The sequence below is a fragment of the Eleutherodactylus coqui genome, chromosome 8 (genome assembly GCF_035609145.1).
Source record: "Eleutherodactylus coqui strain aEleCoq1 chromosome 8, aEleCoq1.hap1, whole genome shotgun sequence".
Lineage (NCBI taxonomy): Eukaryota > Metazoa > Chordata > Amphibia > Anura > Eleutherodactylidae > Eleutherodactylus > Eleutherodactylus coqui.
Window position 1 is genome coordinate 110,952,579 of NC_089844.1, and position 25,847 is coordinate 110,978,425.

At 43.1% G+C, this 25,847-nt stretch overlaps 1 protein-coding gene across 1 annotated transcript in view; it reads left to right on the top strand.

Annotated features, from left to right (window-relative positions):
• Positions 1-3,252: 3,252 nt before the first annotated feature.
• CPPED1 (calcineurin like phosphoesterase domain containing 1) overlaps positions 3,253-25,847 on the top strand; it is a 67,950-nt gene continuing 45,355 nt past the window's right edge. Inside the window, exons 1-2 of the mRNA XM_066576208.1 lie at positions 3,253-3,373; positions 6,477-6,695. Coding sequence (XP_066432305.1) covers positions 3,310-3,373; positions 6,477-6,695 — 283 coding nt within the window. The 5' untranslated portion in view covers positions 3,253-3,309. The remainder of the gene's footprint in view (positions 3,374-6,476; positions 6,696-25,847) is intronic.

A 25,847-nucleotide genomic window follows, 5' to 3' on the forward strand; every position in this document is an offset into this window, starting at 1 on the left:
TATATGTCCTTCCGAATAACCTGCAGGGGCAGGGTTATTTTTCGTGGAAAAGGATGGTGGCCTTCGGCCCTGCGTTGATTATAGAGCCTTGAATAGGATAACCATCAAGAATCAGTACTCTTTGCCCCTGATTCCTGACCTCCTCAACCAGGTTGTAGGAGCCTGTTAGTTCTTCAAGCTCGATCTTCGGGGAGCCTATAATCTCATCCGTATCAGAGAGGGGGACGAATGGAAAACGGCGTTTAATACTCCTTTGGGGCATTTTGAATGTCTAGTCATGCCATTCGGCTTATGTAACGCGCCAGCTATTTTTCAGGGTTTTATTAACACCATTTTCCATGACATCCTGGGCACGCTCATGGTCGTATATTTGGAGGACATTCTGATATTCTCTTCTGATTGGGAGAGCCATGTTAAGCATTTACGGACAGTTCTTTACCGCCTTCGAGGTCATCATTTGTATGCTAAGTTGGAGAAATGCCTTTTCGGGGTACAGGAGATTGCTTTTCTTGGATATGTCATTTCTCCATCAGTCATCCGGATGGACTTGGACAAGGTCAAGGCCATCACCGAATGGGTGCAACCTGCTAACTTAAAGGCGTTACAACGCTTTTTGGGGTTCGCAAACCTTTATAGGAAATTTATTAAGAACTTTTCGGTGGTGTCCAAGCACTTGACTGACCTGACTAAGAAGGGGGCTAGGGTTGATTCTTGGTCGAAGGAGGCTGTGAAGGCTTTTACGCTTCTCAAGAGGGCTTTTTCCATAGCACCAGTTTTGGCTCAGCCGGATCTAGATTGCCCATTCATCATTGAAGTAGATGCCTCTGAGCATGGTGTGAGGGCAGTCCTCTCGCAGGAATCTCCCGACCAACCTGGTCTCTAACCCTGTGCGTTCTTTTCCTGAAGTTTAGAGGCAGAACGCAACTATGATATTTGCAACAGGGAATTATTGGCCATAAAATAGGCATTTGATGAATGGAGACATTTCTTAGAGGGCGCTCGTCATACTATTACAGTCCTTACGGACCATAGGAATTTGGTTTATCTAGAGTCCGCCAAGCACTTGAACGCTCGTCAGGCAAGGTGGATATTGTTTTTTTCGCGCTTCAATTTTGTAGTCACATATGTGCCTGAGTCAAAGAATGTCAAAGCTGATGCTTTGTCATGCAGTTTCGGGGTACCCGAGGTAGAGGAGCCTCAGCCGGAGAGTATTCTGGGCCCGGGCGTGGTGGTAGCCACCCTTACGTCCGACACCTCTGCTTTACTCCTGGCAGTTCAACAGTCCGTTCTCAAGGGCCTCCCTGAGGGGAGGTTATTTGTTCCCCGTGCCTTGCGGCTCCTCATATTGGAGGACGTTCATTCGTCGGTCTTAGCAGGGCATCCAGGAGTCCGAAACACCCTGGAGCTGTGTGGCCATATGTATTGGTGGCCATAAATGTCTCGGGACGTCAGGGAATTTGTCAAGTCCTGCCCTATTTGTGCCAGAGGGAAGAATGTACGGAGACGGCCTGAAGGTCTGCTTCGTCCTCTTCCCATTCCGGAGAGACCATGGACCCATCTGTCGATGGCTTTTATTACCGACTTGCCCAAGTCCCAGGGGTGCTCGGTCATCTTGGTGGTCGTCGACAGATTTTCCAAGATGGCACATTTTACTGCTCTTAAAAAGCTTCCCCTTCGCTCCTAAGTTAGCCACCATATTTATTAAGGAGGTTGTGCGCCTGCATGGGGGCCCCAAGGATATTGTTTCTGACCGGGGAGTCCAATTTGTTGCCCGGTTTTGGAGGGCCTTTTGTAAGAGAATCGGTATCGGGTTGTCGTTATCCTCTGCCTTCCACCCAGAGTCTAATGGCCAGACGGAACATATCAACCAGGAACTGGTTCAGTACCTCAAAATGTACGTGAGTGATTGTCAGAGTCTCTGGGTCAATTATTTAGCATTGGCTGAATTTGCTATCAATAACCATACACATTCGGCTTCTGGCGTGACTCCCTTCTTCTGTGATTTTGGTTTTAATCCCTTTCGCGGTGTCTTTCCTCTCTTCCTCTAACAATCCTGCTGCAGACACTTGGGTTCAGGACTTGCGGGAGGTGTTGGAGAAGGTGCGTGGCAACTTTGAACAGTCCAGGGGTGCGGTGCTAAGGAGGAGTAGAGGTACACGTACTATTTCGGAACCTCTTTCTGTGGGCCAGTTAGTATACTTGTCTTCCAAGAATCTGAAACTAAAAGTGCCTTCTTTGACGCTGGCTCCCCAATTTGTGGGCCCTTTTCTAGTCACCAGAGTGATTATTCCTATGGCGTATGAGCTGGCACTGCCGGAAACGTAGAGAATCCATAGAGTTTTCCACAAGTTACTCTTTAAGAGGTACTTCTTTTGTGTACTTCGGCATATTTTACTGTTTTTTTTGCGCCCAAAAGGCACGTTCACTTGCGCTCAGCAAACAAACGCACCGACTGATATGGCTAATTATTTACATGTTGTTTTTTGGGGGGGTGGAATTACACAGTGCTCATGCATCTGCACCCCCCATTGACTTCTTTGGAGATCTTTAGTGTGCAAATATGCAGAAATATAGACCATGCTCTATTTTGTTTGCGACCAAAATACAGCAATGTGATCGAACCCATTGAAATCAATGGCTTCTATTCTCTGCGTGCGCAAATACGCCTCTGTGAAGTCGACCTTAAAGGTGTTTTCTGAGTCATTTTTTTTGTACGGTTTTGGCCCCCAAGTGCCCAATACTGCGGCGCCGGACTGCCGATTCGGCATTCTGGCACCACGACATCTGACAGATAACGTACAATCGCCCACCAGACTTACTGATGACGTCCTTATTGGGCTTGGTATTGGCTGCAATGGTCGCATGGGAGATCAGACGTGACTGCTGCAGAGCAAGGCTCCAGAGAGCGGCGCTAGCGAGCAGTGCGATGGCGAGCATGTACATTCTCATATCTAAGTCACTCCTCGCTGCCACTAATGTTTCGAACAGATCAGGAAAACCCCTTTAACTTGAAGGAATGTCATTTATTCCCTAGCTATGGTCAATTTAAGGTTCATTCTCTTACATGCTGCTATTGCACATAAATCTGTCTGGCGCCCCGTCAGTCCCAGGCAGTGACTACACAGCCGGCCAGCAAGGACTGACAGTCCCTCAAGAGCCGCGCTGTATAGAAGTCCCACAGGCTGATCAATCATCCACCGATGTGCGGCCAGTCTCACCCAGCGCGGCTCCTGCCAGGCAGTAGCAGCTGATCGCCGATCAGGAAGTCTGCAGCTGGCATCTCGCTGCGGTCACTGTGCGAGGTCTGCCATGTCGGAGGACCGGGAAGTGTTCTTGCGAGCTCGGGGCAGGACTTTCACGTCATTCCGAGAAGGTAGTGACATTACCGGGGTGTAGGGAGGTAGAAGAGCGGGGAATGCTGTGCTACTACATAAATACCAGCTGCACACTGGGCTGCAAGCAGCTCGGGGGGGACTGCATGCTGGGAGTTGTAGTTCCTGCAGACTATGGATAAACAATCCCTTAGCAGTGCCAATCAGATGGACTATAATGTATAATGGTCCATAATGCATTATAAACCTGCACAGCCATTGCGTGTTATTCTCAGATCTGCAGTATGTGTGCACATGAGAAATAAAAAAAAATATGGCGGAGGTTTCTAATAAGTGCGGTGCACATAACTTGTGGTGCGTTTGTGATGCATCTCGCAAAACTTTGCATTGGGCTTTATGGAGAAAAAGTAACTTTTGAGCTCCTGTAGCAAGGATGCGTCAATGAAAGTAGCAGCATGTGACTCGCATCTTACGTCATGTACTACAGGGTGCGGATATGGCGGACCGCGACTCTAGTGTTATTCTGCTAGTCATTGCTTACAGGGTGTCTGCAGAAATACTTATCCAGGGTCTCAGGGCGCCTTCACACTGGCGAGAAAATCACACGATTTTCAAGCAATCCAAGAGCGAGTAAAAACGCAGAATTATGACGCCAATGTTTTTTAATGGCTTCTTTCAGTCGTTTCTTCCTGTGATGTGCGTTTTTAGAATTTATTTTTTATCTCGGCTGTTTCCCTATAGAGCGCCCTTTTAAGCACGAACTAGTGATTTTCTTGTGATGCGATGCGTTTTTAATAGGCAATGAATAGAACCCATTGATTTTAAGTTTGTTTTTTACATGTACGCATTTTTCCTGTGTATTTCAGCTGTGCAAAAAAAAAAAAGTGCGGCAGGCTCCATTTTCTTGCACATTTGCGCAGCAAAATTCACCATAGAAGTCAATGCAGAGACGCCAATCCACGCAAAATACGCTAGGAGATACATGAAACGCTACATAATTACGCAGGAGAAAGAACACATTTTGGACTCCTTAGACTAATCAGCCATTTCAATGGCTGGAGGTAACGGTGCTTCTGTTTTGCCACATACACTTGCATTGTAAAATATTGGAGCCTCGTGTGGCGCAGAGTGTGAAGGCAGCAGAATGCAGTCCTAAGCTCTCACTCACGACCTGAAGGTTGACTCAGCCTTCCAACCTACCAAAGTTGGTAAAATGAGTACCCAGCTTGGTGGTGGGGGTAATAAATAAATTACCAGAAAGCGCTGCGGAATAAGTTGGCGCTATACAAAATGTATTTATTTTAATTTTAGTATGCCGATGCACGGGAAAAAAGCAATATTTGTTCCACCAAAATGCGGCGCTCATTCTGGCACAAATACACATGAGCTCGTGTAAAGACTGCCTTAAACTAATCCCTAAAAAGAGGCTCTATCCCAATTGCAAGTTCTCCCCTGTCCGCAGGATAAGGGATAACTTGCTGATCAGTGGGGGGTCTCACCGCTGGGACACCCGCTGATCTTAAGAACGGGACTCCCATGTCTCGCTCTGCCTGTCTGTGGGATTTGCTTCGTTCCCCTTCAGTGACGTCACTGTGTATGCACGGTCCGCTATCAATATCAATGGCGCTGTCGGAAAGAGCCGATCGGCACCCGCTTAGGTATCAGCACAGTCCCATTGAAAGTGAATGAGGTGCTAGTGCACTTGCACGACCAGCGTTCCATTCAGTCTCGTCCTTGCTGCGGCGAGTGCAGTAACGCCACAGTGAGAAGGATACAGGACCCCAAATCTGAAGATCAGCGGGGATCTCAAGGGTAAGACCCCCACCAATCAGCAAGTAAATAGGGGATAACTTGCGATTAACTTGCAATTGTTGAACTACCCCTTAAATTCGGGTAAAAAATCCCCTCCTTTTGCCCGCAGCTGTTATGGCAGAGTAGCCCACTGTATTATGTATGTACGGGTTAATAGGGCGTAGGGACAAAGTTTGACCAGGCTTTCCCATCTTAGGGGAGATTTATCAAGATAAGTATTTCATACACCGCTCCTAATATTATCCCTCTTGGCGCCCGTCTCTTGATATATTAGATGTATCTCAGCTTCTCCGTGTGCTTACACAGAAATCTACCCTAGCTCGGAGCTGCAGTGCATTTATAGTATAATTCACCGTAGCCTCTGGTGTAAATTATACATAAATGTGTCAGTATGGGGTGGCCATGCCCCCTCTGACAAGCCACATCCCTTTTATTTGGGAGAGTGACATAGCACAATGTACTTGTCAAAAAAGTCGTAACATTTTTGCGTAAGCTAGGCTTGCGTCAAATTTGGTGACTTTTTATGTTAAAAAAGGCTTAAGGCTGCCTGCACACGGCCGGGTCAGATTCTGCGTGCGGGATCTCATAGCGAGCGGAATCCGATTGGGTGCCCGGCTGGCGACCCCAGCGTACCTGTCCGCCGTCTTCTAATTTGTGCTGTGGATTTGCCAGCTGGTCATCGATGGAGAGTGGAAAACGATAGCGGATTCACCAAGATGCTCAGACAGCAACATTTCCAGTATTCTTCTGCAATGTTTGTCTTCTTTCTGTTAAGTTGCTCTTTAGTCATTGTCATGTATTGTGTTGCTGTTTGTGCTGTATTGTTTTCATGGAGAGATGTAAGAATATATGCAGGTGATGTGTCTACGTTCTTACCTATATTTTCATTACCACTACAGAAAAGGTGGACGAGATGGTTAAAAACCATCGGGATTTATGGAGAATGTGTCTTTTTTGTGGAATGCACTAAACTCACCCTGCCGGAGGCTCCAATAATACACAGTTAGATTGGTTTCCCAGCATGTCGCTGTACCTCTTTCATGGAATGGGTTATTTCCAAGGCAGAAAAGACACAAACAATTGACTGCCCCGGGAATTATTTCACTCTGTTTAATAGAAAGGTCAGCAGCTTGCAGATTTGTACCGTTCTGAGTAAAGTTCCTTTTTTTAGAAAGTGTAGCCTTTTCATAATTGGCTCTTTGTTAAAGGTCCTGGAGATGAATATATTTAGCAACCTATTATTAGTATGTAATGTAATTACTGGACAGGAGGATGTGGCCACTTACTCTGCAGAATATTGTAATGTTCCTCTGTTTTTCCTCCTCTTTATAGATGACGAGAAGGAGTGGAAAGGTCCGTTCTATTTTATACAAGGAGCTGACCCACAGTTCGGCCTCATGAAATCTTGGGCAATTGGCGAAAGTGACTTTGGAGGAGATGAGTGGGATGAGGAGATCAAATTAACAGAAGAGGCCGTGGAAGCCGTCAACAAGTTGTGTCCTAAGCCAAAGTTTTTTGCTCTGTGTGGAGACCTTGTGCATTCTATGCCAGGTAGGCATAATATGTAGAAGTCACCAGTACTTTGGAAGTATTAGTCATCATGAAGATGACAATCTGGGTTGTAATGGAGAGAATACTAATAAAGGGATTGTCTAATGAAGACAGCTTCTTTAAAACATTCACTTTTGTCAGTGAGGTAATGGGCAACGGGCTAGCTCCTGGAATACCAAGAGACCATTTATTGTGGAAAGGAGCAAGTTTGGTTCTCGCTATAGCGGTAATGGGGCATACAATACATTTAAACCCTTAGATGTCCTGATTAAAAGCTATCGTGTGCCCTGAGGGAAGGGGTTCTCTCTATTACCCTATCCCAGAATTGTAAAAAAAAATCAAAAATTGAAGTTTGTAGAAGAAAAATAACTCCATAGGCTTAAAAACATTTTCTTACAAAATACTTTATTATGGAAAAAAGTTTAAAAAAAAACACAGAAACCTATGAATGCTGTAACCGGCATCGACTCGAACTATGAAGTGATCACGATTTATCCAGCATCTAAAAACTGAAGGAAAAGGGTCAAAAAGATGAAAATGGTACCTAAGAAAATCACAAGTCATATCAAACCCTTCCTCCCATGCAGCTCTGTTGTCGAAAAATAAAAAATCTTGTGGTCTTGGAATGCGACAGCACAAAATAAAGTTTTTAATATGCAAAATTAGTAAGATGTAAAAAAAAAAACGCTATATAAGTTTGGTATTGCTGTAATTTTATTAACCCACAGAATAAAGTTGATTTTAAGACTCAAGAATAGAATGGTGAAATTGATATTGCAGGTTTTTTTTTCATCCCTCTCTCCAAAAAAAAACGAAAAAAAAAATTAATACAAATTATTCAGTAAGTTTTTTTAGGTACTTAGTATGGTGCTACTTGCCCCACCAAAATCAAACTTTCATAAAGCTACGTTGACGGGAAAATAAAATGAAAAAAATCTTGGTCAAAATAGGCTGGTCACTAAGGAGTTAAGTTATGTGTAGGAAACTTAAATCTAATCCTCCATGTAATGAAAACTGGTGGAATGAATCCAATGCTATCAGATGTGACCTATGATCTAAACACTCACAACAAGATACGTGATGTTGTACAGCTTTCATTCTTTCTTCTTACCAGAAACATTAAGGCCACGTTCACACGGCACTATTTGTTCAGTATGTTTCAACAGTATTTGTAAGTCAAAACCAGCAGTGGGTCCCAAATATGGAAGGGTGCAAATCTCTCCATTACGCTTTTTCTCTGTAGGTTCCATTACTGGCTTTGGCTTGCAAATACTGATGCGAAATACTGAGCAAATACTGCTATCTGAACGGGTCCTAATACAAAGACCATATAAACTATTTATACCATCTTAAAGAAAACCACCCAGCCCACCTACTTTACCTCCTAAGGGCTAATCATTATGTGGGAGCCACGAGAGTCTTGTCCAATAAATAGGTCAACTCTTACTCCATTTGTAGAATGAACTAATACGGTATTTAGACAGACGGCTTTCATGATAATATTTACAGTATAATAAACTCCTTTCTTCAAACCTCACTTCTAGATAGATCTTCTTTAAGGTGCTTTTACACGGAATGATTATCATTCGGATTCCTGTGATCTAAGGAGAATCCTCATGACTGTCATTCAGTGTAAATGCATTCATCGACTGAACGAGAAGGCTTTCATTTCTCGTTTCTCATTCAGTTTCTGCACGCAGAAAGCTAAACGACGTATTGTTCCGTGTAAACAGGCAGTCATTTATCTATGAACGACTGCCTGTTTATTGTGAATGGAGGTGGGAAGCCGTAACGATCCCCGGCCCGCTATGCCTCCACAGTAAGGATTATCGCTGGGACAACCTATCAGGCATCTATTGCCCCACAGATCGTTCTGTGTAAAAGCCCTCTTACTCTAATTTAATACTGTAGGATTTGTCAATATACGGTTATCTCATAATAACCAGCTAAATCCCCTTTTCAGCTAGCCCTATCTAGTCCACCCCCAAGGGGCATATTAAAGGATTTCCTTCTATTGTTACCCCAAAGTATTCTTTAGTATACATATATGACATATACGTCATATCTAAGTAGTAGATTACATTAGAACAATCCCAGTGAATCAGGTACATGATGTTATACAGTTAAATGGGTTGTCTAGTTGTAAACTATTGATGGCCTATCTGCAGGAAAGGTCATCAATAGTAGATCAGCAGGGTCCATCGCCCTGGACCACCTTCGATCAACTCTTAGCTTGGTTGAGGTGCTCATGCACTGATCTGATTTCTGCAGGAAGCAGACAGGTACGATCCAGATGCAGTTGCTTGACTTGGTATTGCAGGCCAAGTTCCAATTCACTTCAGTGTGAACTTTGCATGTAATACCAAGCCAGACCACTGCAGTGGGAACGGAGCTGTCTGCATCCTGCAGAAATCTGCTCCGTGCACAAGCTTACCTGCCAAGAGGACAATTGACCAGCAGGGATCCTGGGTCTAGACCGCCACTGATCTACTATTGATAACCTGTTGTGAGAGTAGGCCATCAGTAGTTTATACTTCGACAACCCCTTTTATTTTTCTCCTATAAATCCATGGCCAAGATAAGGTAAGTGGTCTATAACCTTTCTGTGCTGGTATATCGTATTCAACTGCTGTGACACTATAGAAACAGCAGGTATTGTTGCAAAGGATCAATATAAAAAAATTATACTCGTGGTCACTTTAAGACTTTGATAGATATTTGTTTTTTTTTACTTCGTTTTATTACTTTATTCTTATTATTTTTGTTACTTATTTGTGTTTATAAAGTTTTAGTTAAAAAAGCTAATTTACGCCTTCATGACAAACAGAACTGTTGATTTTAATCACAAATATAAATCGTAAGTTCTCCATTTACCTATAAAGCCTGGCACAACACACACAATCTCTGTCTCACTGCGGAATTTACAACTAGCTAATTAAGGCCCAAGTAATTACAGTACACCATGAATCAAGGACAAGCGGTATAATCAGACTTGGTATTAGAATATTAGTAGATAGATAGTCTTATGTTTTAAAATAAACTCTTTTTGTAGGCTTAGAAGTCCTAATTTAGGGCCATCATTTGAATGTCAATTTTAATATTAGTTCGTGTCATTTGACGCAATTAGTATTTCTAATTATAATAATATGTCAGAGAACTCATCTGGAAAACGGGTTTTTAATAGATAATTATTCTATAGTGCCTGAATGTGGGATCACTGTTTCTTTAAAGGGGTTTTACCGCTGACGATATTTATCCCAAATGTCTGATTGTTGGTGGTCTCACCGCTGGGACCTCCAGCGATCTTGTCATCTTTGCACCCTGAGTTCTTCATGTGAATAGAGTAGGGGTGTGCATGCAGGTCCATTGTTGCTGCATTCACTTCTATTGAACGGAGGAAAATTGGGAGTGCATTGATGGATCGGTAATAAATGTCATTAAAATGAATTCTAAGTGGCAGCAAATTGTGTTTAAAAAGAGAAAAAAAACCTCAAAGTACTCGTTACTGTAATATTCCTCAGGTCCAGTGCTACAGCTCCAGTCCTTTTCGTGAAGTTCCTCCAAAGGTCACCTGCTGTTCATCATTCACATGACCGCTGCATGAGCTTCCGGGAAAGGACTGTTGGGGACTGCAGCTGAGGTGCTGCATCAACATAAATACTTTTTTTTTTTTTTTTACAATTATCTGCCATCTTGAATTTAAAATTCCTGAAACCCCTTTAAGTATTTTTTCAGAAAGACAACCACTTTCACATGCATTATTAAGATATATCCACATCATAGAGGGGGCATCCTGTTCAATAGAGGATACCCTCCTCTCTATAAGCCAGAGTGCCATTCACAAAGACCAGCTCTGACAGACCAAACCAATCCGTTCATTACATGATTAGCCAGTCATTTCAGTGTCTGCTCTGTAATACTACATTTCTCCTGTAGAGGAAGTGTTGGGCCAGGCACATCCCCCTTGTGAATAACAGCTGACCACCGGGCCACCCTTTGTTTTGAGAAAAATGATTTAAAGTAGAACTTCTATCATTTCTTCATAAAATGACCTTAACGTAAATCCAAAAAACAGTTTTTCACTTTAAACTAGGGTAGTAGTCAAAACTGCCAGTGTGGTACCTGCATGTCTCTAATGACAATGCTTCCACTTCAGCCTTGTCTGTGGAATCTGGGGCAGCAGACTCACAAGTGGTCTTGCCTAGTACTTGGTAGAAGTTTGTCATTCAGTTCATCGGGATATGCAGAATAAGTTTGTAGATCAGAAGTTATTATAAGCCATTGTTGGACTATTCCGGTGACGCACAGATCTACAGTCTTTGCCTGCCTGTTGTAAAAATGCTTCAAGCACATTATAAGATGGTCCAGAAACACAAGTAGTTTTCAATGTCCTCTGTTGATGGATGCGGCAAGTGATGAGTAGTTGGTACTGTGAGCTTTTTTATTGACCCCACTTTGAACGAGACGGATTTATCTCCATTCTTAAGGAGTTAACTACCTGCAGCTGATGAGCCGCTTTGTACTAGTAAGCTTAGCAGTTGGGTTGTTGGTTTTACAGTCAGCACTTAATACCCATGTTGACAACATGTCTGATCTTATGTCCCATCTGTCCTGAGGCAACCTGGTTTCACTTCTTATCCGGTATGAAGCTTACTGATGAGTAGCTATAGAGAATATAAAAAAAGAAACCAAATAAGGAGATAAGGTTGATTTTGTTTCCAATATAGATCATATATGAAATGGACAAACCTGTGTGAGAAAGCTATAGGTAGCTGTACAAGTTTTTCAGAATGGTAAAAACACTGCTTTCAGCATTTTGAGGACTATCTTTAGCCAAGGAGAAGGATGCAATGTGCAGTAATTCAGATTAACAATACACAGGCATTTGTGGGGTTAAAAGCTTGCAATCAATGCAGGAAATATTCCTATAACTTCTAAAAATGCTTCCTTGTATTAATAGAGAATTTAGGCAATTCTTGGAATCGTCTGTTTGCATCTTTCTTCTCTACTTGCATCCAAACCACCATAAACGCTTCTTCCAGCCACGACTGGTCTCTGCTTACTCTCTCCTTTCTGCTGCTAGCTCTCCCCTTTTTACTACCCTCACAAAATACAATAGCCTCCTTTGTGACCCCCCCCCCCCCCCACACACACACACACACACAGTAAAAATTTCTCCTTTTCGCACCCATAAAGAAATAATTCTCCTTGGTGCCCCACAGTTGTAGTGTCCCCATAAGGTAATAATACCTTCTTTGTTATCCCAGAAGGTAATGGTGCCCTGGAATAATGTAGTGCCCCCTTTGTGACCCTTATAAGATAATCGTGCCCCCTGTGTAGCCCTATAAGTTAATCATGTTCCCATAATGTAACAGCACCCCTTTTGTTGCCCCCATAAGGTACTAATACCATTACAATATAATATTGCCCCCTTCGGGCCCTCGGTCGCTCCTGACTACCACACTAGTGCTGTTCCAACTTCCACAATCCTCTTGTTGCCTCTGTGCGCTGTACAGACGCGTCTTGTGCTGCTTGATGAATCCTCCTCCCTGTGACTTTCTGAGGCGCCTTCGTGGAAAAGACAGCCGCAGGAGGAGGATTCATCAAGCAACCCAAGACTCTGCCGCCCTGTCATAGAAATACGCATGGGGCAGTTTGCAAAGCATACATTTGCCTGTTTAGGCATTACAGTTTTTAGCGTGTTCTTGTTATCATACCTCATCTACTGTTTATAGATTAATTAAAGTAACCACCAGCAGGCAGCACAACGATTAAACTAATGTTACCAATAGCAAGCCAGTTAATTCTTACTAAAATCTAGTCTAAGGCCTCATGTCCACGGGCAAATTAGGAATTACAATCCGCAGCGTTTTTCCTGCACGCGGATCCGCACCCCATAGGGATGCGTTAGACACCCGCAGGTAGTTAAATACCTGCGGATGTCATTTTTCCCTGCAGGGGCGGGTCCCGCGTGCAGGAAAAAATCCGGACCATGCTCCATTTAGGTGCGGTCTCCCGTGGGGACGGCTCCCGCAGGCTTCTATTGAAGCCTGTGGGAGCCGTCTGGATCCGCGGGAGACCCGCGCCTGAATTAAACTCACCTGCTGCGGACGGTACGGGTCTTCCCTTCTTCGCGGCTTGCTCTTCTCTCCGTTGCGCCGGATCTTCTTACTTCGGGCCGGTGGATGTGTCCGGCGCCGGCGTGCTGAGCACATCCTCCGGGCCGAAGAAAGAAGATCCGGCGCGACGGAGAGAAGGTCAAGTCGCGAAGAAGGGAAGATCCGGAGCGTGCGAGAGGTGAGTAAATTGTTATTTTCAGCCCTCATGTCCACGGGGCAGGAGGGACCCGCTACGGATTCTCCATGGAGAATCCGTAGCGGGTCCCTCCTGCCCCGCGGACATGAGCGCTGAAAAGAAGAATAAACCCACCTCTTGCACGCTCCGGATCTTCCCTTCTTCGCGGCTTCATCTTCTCTCCGTCACGGCCGGATCTTCTTTCTTCGGCCCGGCAGATGTGCACGGCACGTCGGTTGCGTGCCGCGCGCATGCGCCGGCCCGAAGAAAAAGGATCCGGCCGCGACGGAGAGAAGATGAAGCCGCGAAGAAGGGAAGATCCAGAGCAGGTGAGTATATTCTGATTTTGGTCTCCCGCGGATCCGGACGGCTTCCATAGGATTCAATAGAAGCCTGCGTGAGCCGTCCCCGCGGGACACCCGCACGAAAATGGAGCATGGTCCGGATTTTTTCATGCTCCATTTTTTTCTTTTAAATCACTTTTATTAGCCATCCGCGGGTATTTATCTACACGCGGGTGGTCAATGCATCCCTATGGGATGCGGATCCGCATGCGGGTGATCCGCTGCGGATTCTAAATCCTATTTTGCCCGTGGACATAGGAAAATAAAATCCGCGCATATTTCTGCAAGATTCCGCGTGGATTTGCTTTAAATGATTTTTTTTCTTTTCATGTGGTTATCCGCACCTGTTGATAGCAATGTGGTAGATCTGCGCGGAATCCGCACTGAAATGGAGCATGCTGCGTTTTTTTTTTCCCGCGCGTGAAAAAAGCAAATCAATTAAAAGCCCATTTGCAGGTGCAAAATTCAATTTAATTGACTGCAGATGGCCAATGATATTCCTATGGACAAAATTTCACCCGTGGAATACGCATGCAGAATCTGCAATTCAATTTTTCTAGTGGACATGAGGCCTAAGGCCTCATGTCCACGGGGAAAATCAGATCTGCTGCGGATTTGTAACGCGGATTTGGGCTGCGGATGCACTCTAATTGTCTTTTATTTTTCATGCGGGAGATCAATTGAGCTATGTGCTGTATGAGCTTCTGCACTAAAATGGAGCATGTCCTTTTTTTTTTTTTTTTTTTTTATGCTCCAGAAATTTTTTAATTACCATCCACGGGTATTTATCTACCCGCGGGTGGTCAATGCATTCCTATGGGGTGCGAATCCGCGTGCGGGAAAAACGCTGCGGATTTTAATTTTTATTTTCCCTGTGGACATGAGGCCTAAGGGTGCTTTTACAAGAGACAATCTGTTGAGCACAGATTGTCCCAGCGGTAATCATTTCTGCACTTTTATATAGGAACAAGCGAATGGAGGCGGAGTGGGCCGGGACTCGGTTCGGCCTGCCTGCTTCCATTCACAGTAAGCAAGCAGATAAGGTAGATGGAACAATACCTCCACAGCGCCACCTATTGGAAGGCAGCATTTCTTCAAATCAAAGTTGGACTCTTTATACAAGCCTTGTAACATTGACTAGGAATTGAAAACCAAGACAGAGTCCATGCATAGACATCTGTTTCGCGGGGTTTACCCTTCATCAGTGTCCAGTAGATTTCTGGCTTTGCAAATGAGAGGCCAGTAATGTGGGTCAGAAACGTTATCTTTTCTCCTTAGGGAAAGCAGTAAGGGAGGAGACTTAAAAAGCCAATAATGCTCCTCTGGGTAATATGCAAATAAGGAAGATGAAACAATACTTCCACAGCGCTATCTTATATGTGTGGCACCTTAGCTACACTGTTAAATGATAATGCTACTCATACTTAAAGATCTACTTTATTTTAGCTGTTTGCTCCTGCATTTGAACCAGAAAGCAAGAACATTATCTGGAAGGAAGCATACAGCTCTCAGTATCCCCAGTATTCTATGCAGGGGGTGGGAAGAGCAGGAAGTCCGTGAGGGGAAGCTTTAGCCAATGGCTGCATACCAGGAAGTGATGTCAGAGAAGGATTGTATGATTTATTTATTTTTTTATTGTATAGCCCAGCAACATGCGGCAGTGATTATTTCCTAAAACTTACATTTGGCAGACCAGATTGAAAAAATATTGACATTTGTTCATTATATGACCAAAATAGCTCCATTCTGTAATCTAAAAAACTGCCCATTATTTCACTTTAAAGCAAGAAAAAATACTTTAAAAAACAACCATTTTACTAGATTTAATTCATAGGGTTCGACTCTAACTATCATAGGAGAATTAAAGTATTCAATGAGTACCCAATTCAATGAGCTGCCTGAGTAATGCATGGACTTAAAGGTCCTTGAGAGCAAAATATGTTGTTGTGGAGGCTTTTTGGATAATAGATGATAGTCCATAATAGGGGCCCCTTCTTTGCTAAAGTCACACTGGCATAAGCGCATTTGCTATGCATATTTACGCAATGGGCATTATGTATTTGCACGTGTATCTGCGTGTTTTACTGTACTTTTTCCCCACGCAAATCATGCGTATTTTTATGTGCAAAAAAACGTGCCCATTTACTAAAATTGGCGATTAAGTTAATTAGTTCAATATGTGCTATTTTCGTGTGCACATGCGCAGGTAAATAAAGCATGCTGTGTATTTTTTGCACATGTACAAGATATGTTTATGTGAATGAACACATCGACATCAATGGATTCTATATACTGCATATTGCAAATGCTGCGAAAATACGTTCGTGCGAATCTGGCCTAAACCCGTAACGCCTTAATTGGGCTTTCAAAACTGAGTTTTCTAAACAGACAGCCCCTTCAGGTATGTATCCTATAAAGCGTACTCGGAGTTACACTGCTGCTATGCTTTGATTCGTGCCTTGCATGCAGAATGTTGATGTCACAATTATCCGTGTCTTCAATTTCTGAAGATTTCACAGCTCATTAGCACACACATCTCAGCTTTTCTTGTTTAAAAATTAAGCTCATGTTTGCCATCACCAGCGAACTAGATCTGAACTTATTGAGGTCAATATGATAATAGTAACTGCGTGATTGTGTAACCGATGTGCTGAAGCTTATTCATCTCTGAACATTGTTCTGCTGCTTAGTTCTAAGACAAAAACAAGATGCACAATGAATTTATATATACTGTTTGAGCAGTTCTTTAGAAGAGATACTAAAAAAAGAGTGCCGCAAAAGTTACATACAATATTAGAACCAATCGCCATGGATCTGACCATCCAGTCAAGTAACGTTGTTCTCTTGTGAGTTTCTCCCATGCCCAGGAAGGGTGTAAGTGGATATTCTTTAGTACCTCCTCAGTAAATTAAAGAGACCCTGTCACCATCTTTTTGTAGCCCTCACTGAGAGCACCATAGGGTAGTCTCTGTCACAGTGATATGACTGCTGTGTATCTGTGCAGTAGTTGTGGAGAAACTTGCATTTAATTAGTAGCAGCCAGACACAAAATTAGTCCTGCATATTCATGACCTTTAGCCTAGCCACACCCACACTCCAGCCAATAATGCACAATAAGAAGCAGAGAGCTGTCAATCATTGGCTGGAGGGCGGGGTGGATATAGCTAGCCTGCTTCTCTTGAACATCCAGGACTACTTTAAGTAGTCCTCTAGGCATTTGCTGCTACTAATAAAAGGCAGGTTTCTCAAAACATATCACACAGATCCACACGGGAGACCTATTACTATAATCTGTGTGCCTGCCACTTCCTTGTCTCGTGCTCAGAGAGGGGTGCAAAAAGATGCTGGCAGTCTTTTTAAGTTCACTCTGTGCATACATAACATAGTGTGTAAGGCTGAAAAAAGACATATCTCTGTGTAGTTCAGCCTGTTACACCCCCCCCCCCCCCCCTTCATGTTGATCCAGAGGAAGGCAAAAAAAAAACATGAAGTAGAAGCCAATTTTCCTCATTTTACGGGAAAAAATTCCTTCTTGATTCCAATCCCTGAATCACCAACCCTTCTGAAGTAATTAGTGACTATAACATGCCAGTGTGGCGCAGAGTGCTAAGGCAGCAGAAGTGCAGCCCTCAGCTCTCGCTCACGACCTGAAAATTGCAAGTTCAATCCCTGCAAATTGATGGGGGCTAATAAATAAAAAAATTATTCAAAAGAGCTGCAGAACAAGTTGGCACTATACAAATAACAAGATGTATTTATGTTGTAAAGCTCAAGAAAGGCATCCAGGCTCCTCTTAAACTCTTTTGTCGAATTCACCATCACCACGTCCTCAGGCAGAGCGTTCCATAATCTCTCTGCTCTTACAGCAAAGAACTTCCTGCCAAAAGTCATGGTACAGGAAATAAATAATATAGCACCCATCACTTTTGGCATGCCGTATAGGACTCTTTCTAGCTCGGCAAGGTGCAGGAACTCGACATGGCATCACATCTTCAAGTGTATGGAAGATGTTTCGATGGATGCTGAACCATGCTGTCTGGATATCCACCTATCGCTCTGTGCTCTTTGTAGGGTACAAGTGGATCTCTTCATCACTTCTCATAAATGCTTGATTGGGCTCATGTCAGGTTAACTTGCAGGCCACACCATTAATAGAAACTCTCCAGAATGCTCCTGGAACCAATTCTGGACAACTTGAGCTTTTTGACAGTGCATTATCCTGCTGGAATATCTCATGCTTATGAGCATACATAAAGTCCATGAAGAGCTGCAAATGGTCACCAAGCAGTGAAACACAGCAGGCAACGGTCAATGACATGTTTAGGTTGATCCGTGGACCCAACCCATGCCATAAGAAAGCACCCTACATGCAACAACCATCAGTCTGCAAAGTGCCTTGTTGACAACTGGAGTCCATGGCTTTATGAGGGTCTGTGCCACACGCGAAAACTACCATCAGCCCGAAACAATTGGTACTGTGACTCATTTTGCTATGCTACATTTTGCCACTCCTCTTAGTAACCTCACAAGCCCAGTTGAGGCACTGTTTTTGGTGTCGTCGAATTAAGAGAGGCACTCTAGTGGGTCTTGTGCTCCCATATCCCATGGAAGCTAAAAAACGCTTTACTGACCTGCGAAATGTGTGTGAGGTCTCCTGTATTGAATACGGATGTGATTTCTGTCAGAGTCGCTTGTCTGTTCATATGCACAATTCTAGCCAGACTTCATCAGTTGAGATTATTAAGCACCCATGGGTGGCCATTGCACTGTCCACTGTGAGTGGTAATGCCTTCTATGACATATTCCCAGTGCACACGTGACAATATTGATGGAGGATTGTTAAATGCCCGCATAGCTTCGGAAATGGAATGTCCCACCTGTCTGGCACCCATCATCATGCCTTGTTCGTACTTGGATAACTCACCTTACCTTGCCATCGGCAGATTGTCCAGTGTTCAAACTCACTCACAAGATAATACCTCACAACTTCTACAGGTGTGGATGTTCCCAGGCCGTCACCTGAAGTAATGCCACTTCATAATCAGTTTACATACTGCTATCCCATTACTTTTGGCATGTTGATGTAGAGTGGTTCTTGATTCTGCCTCATAGAGGCGGTTCCCGACTTGGCACCCCTTCTGTGATCTTCATATGCACATGAATATATTTTGTGTTCATGAGTCAAAGCCTTTAACTGGCTTCCTATAAAATTAACCCATCAGTGAATTATCATTGAATCCATTGACTTCTTATGACATTGGCTTTATGTGAAGCCAGTTAACGTAACAATAATTGCTCATGCGCACAAGCATTTTATGGCTCCATAATCCCTCCTAGATTTCTATAGGGCCCTACTGTGCTCCCGTATGTTTCCATTTTCACACAGGAGGTAATTGTGGCATGCTCCATTGGATACCATATTACAGAAGTGTTTTCCCATAAAAGCATTGTTTCTAGGGGAAAGTAAAGCCATAAGATGGCACTGTACAGAACATTTTATGGCGGCACAGAGAGTGCCTATCGCATGGACTCACTAATCACGTGTCATTTTGCCAATTGTGCTACTTTTGGGCCTGAAGAAATCACAGCATGTGCCAATACAACATCCAACTTCAATTTAACCAAAAATAACAAAGATGTTTGCAAGGTCCACATTCATTATCGGAACAAATCATTAGAGCACATGCTTCATATGATACTGGCCAATCGCCATGAAGTGATAGAATTGTGGTAACCCTGCTAAAACCCGTGATTAACTTTGTTCCATAATGTTTGTGACTATTATTTGGTTACTATATAGAGCCCAAACGTTATTAGGCAGGGTTCACACGGGGCGTATTCCCGTCGGAAATCTCGCGGTTTGGCTGCAGCAAGAACCGCGAGATTTCCGCCGGGAGAACCGCCGCGGTTTAAGCCGCGGCGGCTTTGAAGCGGCCCGGCCGCTTGATTTTCCGTTGTGGCTGGCGCTCACATAGAGGAGAGCACGGCCGCGACGAAAATAAACAAAAAATAAAAGATAAACAGACATGCTGCTTCTTTTGAAACCGCGGCTGCGGCGGTCGCAGCCGCGGTTTCAGCCGGATTTACCGCAGAGGATTAGCCGTCCCGTGTGGACGAGGTTTCTGAGAAACCTCGTCCACATAGCTGGCTAATCCCGAGATTAGTGGGCGGTTTTGCCGCGGGCAGATCTGTTGCGTAAAAACCGCGGCAAATCCGCCCTGTGTGAACCTTTTCTGTATGACTACGGCAACCTTAAAAATGGCAGTCAATCAGTAGATCACAGTCTAACATTAGACCTTGGTAGAGTAGTAAAAGGGAACCTGCCTTTTTCCATCCTGCCTATATAGCATTAAGCATATGACATAAGCAGGGCACGCGTTCTTTGACCATAGAAAAAGCGTTGTTGCATTTTTAGAAATTCTTACTTTTCTAAATACACATCAAGAAGGCAAATGATCCGCCTAGAGTTAAAGAGGCGACTTCAAGAGCTCTCCAAGTCAGTGCATCAATGCTGAAATCAGGCCTGCCCTGAACCCCCATGTGTCTGTACATCAGCATTGGTAGCACTGACATTTTGCGCATACGCTGTGGACCACTCTAGAGACATCTTCCGGCGCATGTGCAGCGCACCGGTGAACTTGAGGTCTGAGATGCGGTAGGAGAGGAGCACAGCGCATGCGTGAGGTTTCAGTGCTACTAGTGCAAATGTACAGGAACAGAGGGGTGGCGGCCAGTGGGAGGGGAGGCCAGGTTCAAGCAGTGATGCATTGACTTGGAGATCACCTCTTTGATTCGAGGTGGATCATTTGCATACTGGCTGGGCATCTACAAAGGTAAGAAAATTTAAAAATGCTTTTTTCCCATAAATTTGTGTAGTGGGGGTGCACATCTATAAAAATAAGAATTTTTAAGTGTTTTTTTCTTTTTCTTGTAAAAGCATGTGTTCCCTCCTTGTGTCAAGACTGCTTAATGCTATGGAGGAAGATTAAAAATAGTTTTTTTCAGGTGATGGGTTCTTTTTAGAGGGGTGGTCCCACTTATAGCTGTTTTGCTGCAGGAAGCTAAGAACTGCGCACATTGCACCGTGGCCCAGGTCACTATTGCAGGCTGAGTCCTATTAAAGTGAATGGAACTCAGCCTACAGTTCCAACCTAGGCCACTGGTAATGTATGGAGTTGTCTGCATCCTTCAGCAACACAACTAGAAGTGGGACAACCCTTTAAAAACTATATTACTGTGGTCTGTGGCTGTGGCCACGATTGCATCTATAATAAGAGCATGCAAAAAATCACAGTATTGTCCACAAATAGTAGATACTATCTTAGATATCTAAGACTATGTGGAGTTCTGTCAAGACAAACATAAGGACTCACTTTGGGGACTGTATTAATTTTATATGCCATAGCTGTCGAGCTATACATTTAAAAAAAAAAACAAACTTTTTTTTTAGTTTTTGTAAACCTATCCCCTTCAGAAAATAAAAAAGTAAAAAAACATTTCCGTGAAAAAAATATATATATTTAAAAAAAAAAAATAGCCCTGCATGTGAGGAAAACTAAACCACAGCAAAAAAACATTTTCGGTGGGCCGTAAAATGAAAACATGGGGGAAAAAACACTAAAATATGTCTGGTCCTTTAGAACCAAAGCATGCTGGTTATTAAGGGGTTAAAATGAGCTGATTACAGGGAGAAACGTTATCTGAGTGGGTCCCCATCGGCCTTTCCTTGCCCGTCTCATCCTATACACAAACTTGTTTTTTTTAATATTTGCAAAGCTATTTTTCTTAAGATAGTAATTGCATCTTGTACTGTTCTGCGTACAGTCATAGAGAAGTAATGTCATCATGTACATCTTGTTCCACTGCCGTGCCAACATTCTTGGATCATCAGCTGTTATTTCTTCCATACATGTTGACAAAATCATGACATTAATAGAGGCTTGCTATTTGTGATCCGTTTGTGGAGTCCCCGGATTATATACTGATTGTTGAGGCCCCCGGAGCTGATGTAACGGTGAGCTACAAAAGCTGGGACACTTGTGGAGTACTTTAGGAGTGTGCCACTAATTAGGCTGTAGAAAGTGTAGTAATAATAATTGTCAAATTAACATATGTCATATTGTCAGGGTATTTTTAATTTTTTTTTTTTGTATAAAAGAAGCTGTTACATTTTTTTGCCCTCTAGTGCAGACTTCATTGCCATGGAAGCCAGCCATCATTTCTGTAGAAGTGAAGGGGACATTGAAGAATTACTTGACTACCCTTGAAATCCATAGATGTGCAATGATTCCACTTAAAGGGGTTGTCTGGTTAGAAAATCACTTTTAAAATTTTAGACTTAAAATTTACATTACTTAAAAAATAAAACAAATGGGTATTTGCCCTCCTCAGCCCCAGAGATCCAGCACTGTGGCACCAGGTCTAAGTTGACGGTGAAAGTCAGGTGACTGCTGTCTGCTGATCAGAAACGTATTTTCTTCTTTTTTTTTTTTTTTTTTAATTATTAGGCTCGTAGTTAAAAAAAATTTTCTTAAAAAAGCATGTTTTTTGACTATTTCAATTTTAGCTAATTATTTACTGGTAGTAATAATAAGATAGTTACCCTCAAAGGTCACAATAATACCTCTACAGGCAAATTTACACTTTACACCTCATGGTTATTTCTGTGTATGAGACTGAATGCCGTGTCCCACCACAGGACCCTCCTAGGTGAAATCTTCCTCCCTCACAAACTAGAGCTAGGCACTACACAAAGCATAACCCCACTTCTCCCCCTTACTGTCCAGCATACACTTGACAGTGGAGAAACGGTAAGGGAAGGTAAGTATGACGGTGACATTCCCCGACTCTGCACCCCATCTCCTATGAGCCCATTACTTTCGTTTCTGAGACTTGGAGGAGCTAACAGATTTGCTCTAAAATCACTTAAATTGTTACTAGTGGCTAGAGATGGAGTTAATTGCCTTATGATAATTAGCAGCACTTATTAAAGGGGTTATCCCGCAATCGGTAGTATTTTCTTAAAAGCAACTACCCTTCATGACAAGCATCCCCGTGCCAAAATCTGCTTACATTGCTCTCTCTTTTCGTGTAGTTTAGTCCCATTTTCCCCAAGTGTGCAGCCTACTATGCGAAGTAGAATGGGCAATAGTCTATTTATGAAAAATGAATATATTTGAAAAGTTGTTTGATTTCCTGAGTGGAAAGCTCTGAGCCACCTTTTTAATCCTGGGAATACCCCTTTAATAAATAATCGGACAACGACTATACATATAAGATTGGCTGTAAGCCGTCACATCATGGAATCTTATGCTCTATATTAATATCCAAACATATACCTGAAATGAAAACCCACAGATGCCAGCATGGGTATAAAAGGCTGCGGCATTTATTTTAAACGGGGTTACCTTATAAGTATTAATAACTCAAAAACCCAGCATGTATAACACGTATACAATCCATCTTTATACCCACCCGCAGGAGGCGGGCGGCATTCCCCCATTTAAACATGCCACGACAAGATGGAAGCTAAACAAGAGGGCGGGCGGGAGGGACAATCTTGTGGTGCTGTAGAAAAAACTGAAGCCACCGTCCTGCCAGCACCTCCTAATATCAGCTTTCTCTCACAAATTCCTCCCACCAATCAGCTTGTTGCTAGGGCCCGAGCTTCACAGAAGGATCCCGCAGGCTTCTTCCCGCCATTTTCTTCCGACCAATCCCCATCCATCTTAGGGCTCCAACGTTTCCCCAGCACCCTCCAGAACCTTCTAGCCTGCTCCCAGCTGACCCTGTAGTGAACATCTATTAAATACCTAACTAATAAGCCAATACTCTAATAATTAACATCCTAAAGACCTTGTAAAACCACTTCCTCTCAGATTCCATGAGGCCTCAGTCCCTCATTGGCCTTGGGCCGTACAGTAGTCTGTCGCCTTGACTTCCGACTATTGCTGTGGGTAAGGGGTGGTCAAATACACTGTGTTGGTGCCTAATAATTGATGGAAGAACAGTCTGTCCTTATTTCATTCCCTTCTTTTTGCTATATGAGGGGCCCAGAACAACTATGTAGTCAACCATTTCTGGTTATATTACATTATATGTAGTTTTTAGTATTGTAACATTCTGCACATTTTGCTAGGTTGTAAAATATTTAATATTTAAGTTTTAGTAAAATTCTACGATGAATCAGAACAGTTGTGGAGTAACCAAACGGCAGAGAGTCTAAACTTCTGTACTTCAATAATGTATGATGTCTGCATGGCACAGCTGTGTGTAAGAAGCTCTCTTTGGAATGGAAAGTCTTCTGCATTATTTAAGCTGGATCATAAGACATATTGCAAGGGCCAGTGTGGGAAACGAGCACATTAGTTGGGCACAATATGGTAATCTCATGACAATGGCTGCAGAAATAACCTACATTTATGTGGAATACATAATGTCTTCATTATCTATTCACTTGGCATATTGAGGGCTGTGCACATTAGCATGTACTCTACACACAATGCTTTGCAAATTATCCAATATTTCTCTTGTTGCTTAGATGCCATTTACATGTACAGTTGGAAGTGATTGCATTATTATATGACTTTGTGGTAGAAGCACCAATGCTATGTTATCTATAGAATTTAGATACTGTCAAAAGTTCCTCTAGAGTTGCCTGACTTTACTGACCAATAGCCATCACCAAAGGACTTATACAAGGTTTGATCTGCTCAATATCTTGGAATGCTGTGCAATGCAAATCTGCCAATGCAAAAACTCCTTACGTATGCACTAATCTTTAATGTTTGCAAGACTTTGCTCATAGTCATTGAACGGGAAGTCTCCTTGTCTACTTCCAGGAGTTGAAAATCTGTTGTCATTGGGTGTAGTGACTGCTACAGGGGAAATGTAGCATTACATGTGACCGTTCAAATAAAGGGCCATCTACATAATACATTAAAGGGGTTTTACAGTCCAAAACGATGGATGACCGGGATAGGTAGATCAGTGGTGGTCCAACCTGGCACCTCTATCAGTCAGCTGATCTAAGGAAGGCATGGCAGTCTAGAACAGGGGTCCCCAACTCCAGTCCTCAGGGACCACCAACAGGTCATGTTTTCTGGATATCCTATGGTAAGAACACCTGTAGCAATGTCTGAGGGACCGACAATCATTACATCATCTGTGCAACACTGAGAAAATCCTAAAAGCATGACCTGTTGGTGGTCCCTTAGGACTGGAGTTGGGGAACACTGATCTAGAAGACTCAAAACACCATTTCGATTTCTCATAGGCTTCAGTGGCAGAGAGCTGCAGTACCATTCCAGATCACTACCAGTAAGTGGTGTTTTCAGTCTTCCGGCTGACTGCAGCTCCATGACATCAGCTGACCAGCAGGGGTGCCGGGTGTTGGACTACTGTTGATCTGCTATTGATCGCCTATACGAAGGATAACTCATCCATACTATTGAACCCCCTTTAGTGGCAATTGGTGTCTCTGAAATTGGATATTTAGCCTATATACACATTTTGCACTCTTGAGCTGCGGTGCTTCTATATATAATTGAGATTGGAGGCAACACCGTTGATTATTATGGCCCATGACTAATGCACATGATTTGCATTGAGAAATGTAAGGACTTATTTACAGTAGTTCTTTTTTTTTTTCTTTGTGACAAACTGGCATGTACATCATACAGAATCAGGTTTTACTTGCTTTTGATGACATATATTAATAGGCATATGTCCCTATTTGGCAGCACTATATTCCCATTTAAGGATTACGCATTCATAAACCTGGTCAGCAAAGTGCAGTATGTCACGTCTCCTCAGCCATTTAACTAAGCAGGAGTGCAATATATTACGTCCTTAAAGCCATCTTATAGCCTTGGCCTTAATGAGCTTAAATATACCAAGGAAATCCTATTAAGTGTCATAAAGGCTACTTTGGTGTCTTTTGTTTTGCAGTGACTAGAATCGCTTATATACCCGTTTTGAAAAGAGAGAATGACAATGTTGGAAAGTAGCAGTAAAAAAGAAAAAGCAAGTTCTTACGGTGCCCATACACCTTCAATAGCTATCGGCAAGGCATTCATGTGTTTTCAATGGAGACAGTAGAGAAAGCCTCAGCCAGACTTCTCTTTAAGCTCTGATTTGAAATAAAAACATTTTCTGCAACAGGACAATGACCCCAAACCTGCAGCCAATGTCATTAGGAAATATCTTCAGCGTAAAGAAGAACAGGGGGTCCTACAAGTGATGATGTGGCCCCACATACCCCTGTTCTCGACATCTTCCAGTCTGCCTGGAAGATACAAAAAGATTTCAGCAAGCGTACATCTATAGAAGATCTATTAGTTCTCCAAGATGTTTTTTAAAAAACGTCCTACCAAGTTCCTTCAAAAACTGTGCAAGTGTATCTATTAGAATTGATGCTGCTTTGAAGGCGAAAGGTAGTCACACCAAACCTTGATTTGATTTAGGCCTCCTGCAGACGGCCGGGTCGGATCCAGCTGCAAGAATTCTCGCAGCG